At 42.8% G+C, this 6,000-nt stretch overlaps 1 protein-coding gene across 1 annotated transcript in view; it reads right to left on the bottom strand.

Moving 5' to 3' along the window:
* Positions 1 to 456: 456 nt before the first annotated feature.
* CMYA5 (cardiomyopathy associated 5) overlaps positions 457 to 6,000 on the bottom strand; it is a 49,159-nt gene continuing 43,615 nt past the window's right edge. Inside the window, exons 11-14 of the mRNA XM_026865980.1 lie at positions 4,468 to 4,601; positions 3,593 to 3,692; positions 2,389 to 2,565; positions 457 to 1,087 (exon numbers count right to left, since the gene is read on the bottom strand). Coding sequence (XP_026721781.1) covers positions 835 to 1,087; positions 2,389 to 2,565; positions 3,593 to 3,692; positions 4,468 to 4,601 — 664 coding nt within the window. The 3' untranslated portion in view covers positions 457 to 834. The remainder of the gene's footprint in view (positions 1,088 to 2,388; positions 2,566 to 3,592; positions 3,693 to 4,467; positions 4,602 to 6,000) is intronic.

The following is a 6,000-nucleotide window of genomic DNA, read 5'->3' as shown; positions in this document are numbered from 1 at the left end:
TCTCAAAGGTCCCAGATGGCAACGTCCCCTTCACCACTTAAACCATCTAGCCAACAAATTGAGGATGAAAAACATAGGGAAGACTTTTACCACTACTATCAAGTTTCCTCATACATGTGTTTCATGAGTACCTATTTACAGGCACAGTTATTTACTGACACAGTCAGGTAGCTGTCTGTTAGGATGCTGTGAGCAGGGTAGGTAAGTGTTGCATAATCAAACCTTACATGACTGTTGTGAAGACTAGTCCGGGACTCATTTATTTTGGAAATGTGATGATTTCTAAGTTCTCAAGTTTTCTTAATCTGTGCATTTCAATAAAAGAGTTGGGAAACACAATAGACATTAACCTGCAGAATGGTTCAGTTGTTGAAATGTTTCCACATTTTTCAAACATATCATCTTGGATTCACCTCCAACTGTCCTGGCAAATGATGAAATGATGGCTTTCATGTATTGCAGTGAGAGATGCATTTATTTTATACACAGGCTTATCATCAACTTTAAAAAGACAGCTAGCACTGACATTATTTTCACAGGGAAAGTACATTTCCCCCCTCTTAATGTTCATATCTAACAAAACTTTTTTTTCCCCTCAAAAGTACTTCTGTGTATATCACTAGATGCATGCTCTATCTGAAGGAGCTGATTTTCTCTCCAGGCTCAAGGTGATTATGTGGCTGAGCACTAACTACAGTTACTGATTATGTGGGGGAGAGCTTTGTGCATGGCATTTATTGGTGAAAACTAGACATCTCCCTCTGACATCCCCTTTCTCCTCCTTATCCCCTGACACTGTAATTATCAGTCTTCCTAAAGATGTGAAGCAAGGGATTAGCTGTGCTTCACAAACTCTGGCAGCTCCATGCCGGTGTGCAGGGTGAGTGCTCCTGCCTTCTCCAGGGCAAAGGCTGGGTGAGCAGCATCCGTAAATTTGTGTCTGATGGTGAACAGCACAAGTCCTCTCTCTGCATTGAAGAATAACAGTCTGCCGCCACTGTAATCCAACAGGATGCCAATCCTGGCTGGGTGTTCTGTCACATGGACATCGCTCATCACACCAGTGTGAAGAAATCTGTAAAGAAAGCTGCAGGAAAATGGAAACCACAGTGTGTCTCCTCATGATGATTTACCAGAAATAACCTATGGCTTAATTCCTACCTATTAACAGGTGGCTGCATACAGCATAGTATCATATGGCAACAGCATTTTGCTTAGTACGTAAACAAAATGAATGTGACATCACTTCAAAGGCCTGCTTAGCATGCTGATGAGCCCTTTGGAGTCCCAGCATAAAAGCAGACTTGCTGTAATCATATTCACAGAATCATAGAACCATTTAGACTGAAAAAAACCTTTATCATCATTGAGCCCAACTGTTTACCCAGCACTGCCAAGTCTACCACTAAACCATGTCCCTAAGCACCACATCTACACATCTTTTAAATACCTCCAGGGATGGTGACTCAACCACTTTCCTGGTCAGCCTGTTCCAATGCTTGACAACCCTTTTGGTGAAGACATTTTTCTTAATATCCAATCTAAACTACCCCTAGCACAACTTGAAGCCATTTCCTCTCATCCTATCACTTGTTACTTGGGAGAAGAGACTCACATCCACCTCGCTACAACCCCAGGTTGTTGTAGTGAGTGATAAGGTCTCCCCTCAGCCTCCTTTTTGCAGGCTCTATATCTTTCTTAATACATGTCTTTGTGGGGACTTAAGCATGAGCTTGCCTTTGGCAAAACCCTTTGCATCTCAGATGTTTCATTTAGCTAGTTGTGTTCATGCTCTATATGACTTAATACAAAAAAAAAGCACACTTGTTTAGATCAAGAACATTTCTTCAGATAGAGTGTGCACCATTAACAGGGTTATGCCTTACAAACCTCCAAGCAGCCTGGCACTGGCCTGCTGAAGACTACTGCAGCACCGTCCAGTTCTGCTGCAGTGGCAGGTGGGTGGCTATCATTGTGAAGGGCAAGGCAAAAGGCATTCCCTATGGAGGCTTGACATCTGCAGATGGAAATAGATTCTAAAAAGACTGCATTTATGGAAATAAATACACCTGCTGGGATTTTGTGAAGCAGTTTGGGATATGAGCCTGGAATGACAAAGCAGTGGCAAATTAGATTGTTCACTGTCTGGGTGAAGGGTGGTAAACTGGTCTGTTTGAGATTAATTTTATTTTTTAAGGTGCTTTACAAGATTTTTTTTTTATTAAGAGGAGGTCTAAAGCCCCATTATAGTTGTCCTTTTCTTATTATGCAGATTTGCAGAAAGAAAGCAGATGGATCCTTTCTGCTCTTGTGATTCTTGAATCTGGCCAGCTTTATTTTCATGAAGTACAAGTAACTTCCCAAGCAATGAGACTGACTCATCGTTACCTGGTTTGTGTAAGACAGCACCACATGCACCAGGAGGTATCACTTAGCCCCAGGATGCTGCTTTGTGATATTGCCTCATAGCAAATCCCAATCCTGTAGCTTCTGCAAGCAGAGACAACAATTTCCCAGTAATGACATCCCCGAGCAGGCAGCAGTTCACCCAACACTGAAGGAAACCTGTTTGTGAAAGAGGCATACCGTAAAGTGAGTGTGGTAGCAGACCAAACATATTGTGATATTTCTTACAGTTATGTCATGCAGCAGCATCTAGAATTACTAATGGATTGCACTCTGTTCTTCTACCTGCAGGGTTTTATTAGACTTGAATGTTGTCACAGAATCATTTCATCTTTGCACTGAGATAGACTCATCTTAAGGAGTGAAAACAATACAGCTTTACACAAAATTATATGAAACTAGCAAAAGGTGGAAAGTTGACTTTGGAGGCAAAAAATAGACCTCAAATTTAGAAGGCTTGTTCAAACTAGAAACTATGGCTCTTTTAAGTAGACACCGTGACAAACAGCTTGTGTGTGTTAAGCACAAAGTGCTTAAACCAGTAATATCTCATTACCTTTTAAGAAGTTATATCAGTATGGCACAAGTTATACAAGTGAATCTGTGCTTGTGATGGGACTGATACCAATATGTCAAAAAAAAAAAAATCTTGTTTGCAATGGATGGATCTATTCTGGTACAACCAGGAGCAATTCCTAATTCTCCAAAGCCACAGATGCTTTGGAAGATGTTACAAATAATACCCTCAGTAAAGAAGCAAAGCATGGAAGACGTATCACTTCTAGTCACAATATATTAAAAAATAAGCCCATAAATCTGGACTTCTCAGGGCAGCAACAAATTGCTTTGAGACTGAAGTGCTCTGAAGGATTAAGCAGTGACCACAGACAGAGGCAAAACCAGCAGTTTCAGTAGGTACCACTGCCTTTGGCTTTCCGGCCATTCTTCAGTGTGTCACTGAACTCTGTCCAGCATCTACATCAATGCTGCTACTGGCTTTATTGAGACATTGCAGTGCTTGAAAGGGAGGTCAATCACACGAAGTACAGGGGCTGCATGACTGAAATGATTCAGTTCTTCTACAAAATTAGTTAGTGTCATGTGAAAGCTACCTATAGGCAAAATAAGAGTGAGAGACCCATCCTGAACCCCTCAGAGTGGTCATGCTTGTCATGCTGCTACTCACCCAGTGAATTTGGTTTTCTCGGGAAGGCAGATCACCATTGCATTGGAGGAGATTTGCAAAGCAGGATGGGCTGTGTTGCTCAGCAAGTGAAATTGAGTTCCTGATACAATTCGTAAAGAAACACCAGTTCTGAGAGGCTGGCAATGTTAACATGAGATGAATCATAATATATTAAGCAACAATTATTGCCATGTTAGCTGGATAGGGTTGTATCTGCTGGTAGGTAGGAGTGACAGAAATTGGATGCAAATGCAAGGCATTTTCCAAGTTATGTCCATTTGGGATGGAAGTCTAATATTCAGAAATGGAGCTAGGTGATAAAAAAATCTTCAGTATTTAAGAACATTGAATAATTTTCAATCAATAGCTTTTTCAAAATAACAAATTTGAATTTTGAGGCTGGTTTGGAAGAACCATACATTATTTAACGCTATTTATCTGGAAAGCTTAAAGTTTAAATCATCCATTTTATTTCAAAACTGCTCTGCATGTTTCCTCATTCCTCAAACCCAAAGTCCGTGAGATTTTAACTGTAAGGGGTTTTTTTAAGGTCATGGCATATTTTATCAGAATGTGCTCTCAAACTCAAGCAAATAGAGAACCCTGAAGAATATTAAATCATTTAATCTCTCTGACAGAATTAAATGTTTTTGTTTCTGAGGTCACATTAGTTTTACATTGACATAACTATACAAACTTCAAGTGAAGTGGTCCCTGATTGTGCTAATTTTAAACAGATAAAATACTGTCCCTTTTATCTCAATAACTTGCGCAACTCCTGTATTGGAAAGTTCAAGTATGATTTCCTGAGGAAAATGACCTTCGGCTGCTTTGCCCCTCCACTCCATTGTTGATATTAGAAAATGGCTATCTACCTTTAGTTGAGATGAGAGCTGCTTCACTTTGTTCACTTGTCCCAAATGGGTTGACAGCCCTCAAGTAGAAGAAATAGTTCACATTGGGCTCCAGGGATACTTTCAGTTCAGGTCTCTTTATACCAGCAAAAGTTCTGCAAATTTTGAAGATTTTCATAGATGAAAATGCATGCAAATATATAAACCAGGAAAGAGTAATTTATGCAAACAGCTAAGCCACCTAACAGTATTGTTGACTACTGAAACAACAGGCATCACAGAGAAACTTCAAGTTGGAAAGACAAACAGTTTTCACAAATAATTGGGTTATGTGGGAGCTTCAGCATTTTACTTGAAGGATCCTCCTTTACTTTGCCTGACAAATTTTCAGGTCTTTGTTCCTGTACCACCTTCCCACTCAGTGCAGTCATTTAGCATAATGGTCGCTTTATGTTCATTTTGCAACACAAGTCATCACATAAAATTCAAGCAGCATAGAATCACAGAATCATCTAGGTTGGAAAAGACCTTGAAGACCATCTAGTCTAACCATTGACCTAACACTGACAGTTCCCAACTATACCATATCACTCAGCGTTATGTCAACCCTACTCTTGAACACCTCCAGGGATGGGGACTCCACCACCTCCCTGGGCAGCCCATTCCAACACCCAACAACCAGTTCTGTAAAGAAATGCTTCCTAATATCCAGTCTAAACCTTCCCTGGCACAACTTGAGGCCATTCCCTCTTGTCCTATTGCCTGTTACTTGGTTAAAGAGACTCATCCCCAGCTCTCTGCACCCTCCTTTCAGGGAGCTGTAGAGGGCGATGAGGTCTCCCCTCAGCCTCCTCTTCTCCAGACTAAACACCCCCAGTTCCCTCAGCCGCTCCCCGTACGACCTGTGCTCCAGACCCTGCACCAGCTCCGTTGCCCTTCTCTGGACACGCTCGAGTCATTCAATGTCCTTTTTGTAGTGAGGGGCCCAAAACTGAACACAGGAATCGAGGTGCGGCCTCACCAGTGCCGAGTACAGGGGTCAGATCCCTTCCCTGTCCCTGCTGGCCACGCTATTGCTGACACAAGCCAGGATGCCATTGGCCTTCTTGGCCCCCTGGGCACACTGCTGGCTCCTGTTCAGTCGGCTGTCAATCAACATCCCCAGGTCCCTCTCTGATTGGCAGCTCTCCAGCCACTCCTCCCCAAGCCTGTAGCGCTGCTGGGGGTTGTTGTGGCCCAAGGGCAGCCCCCAGCATTTGCCCTTAGTGAAACTCCTGCAGTTGGCCTCAGCCCATGGCTCCAGCCTGTCCAGGTCTCTCTGCAGAGCCTCCCCACCCTCGAGCAGATCAACACTCCCACCCAACTGGGGTCATCTGCAAACGGACTGAGGGTGCACTCGATCCCCTCGTCTAGATCATCAGTGAAGATGTTCAACAGGAGTGGCCCCAAAACCGAGCCCTGAGGGACACCACTCGTGACCGGCCACCAACTGGATTTAACTCCATTCACCACAACTCTTTGGGCCCGGCCATCCAGACAGTTTTTTACCCAGCA

The sequence above is a fragment of the Athene cunicularia genome (genome assembly GCF_003259725.1).
Source record: "Athene cunicularia isolate RWA chromosome Z unlocalized genomic scaffold, athCun1 chrZ_part1, whole genome shotgun sequence".
In the NCBI taxonomy this organism is placed as follows: Eukaryota; Metazoa; Chordata; class Aves; order Strigiformes; family Strigidae; genus Athene; species Athene cunicularia.
The sequence above is the reverse complement of the archived record's forward strand: the minus strand, read 5'-3'. Positions and strand labels throughout refer to the sequence as shown.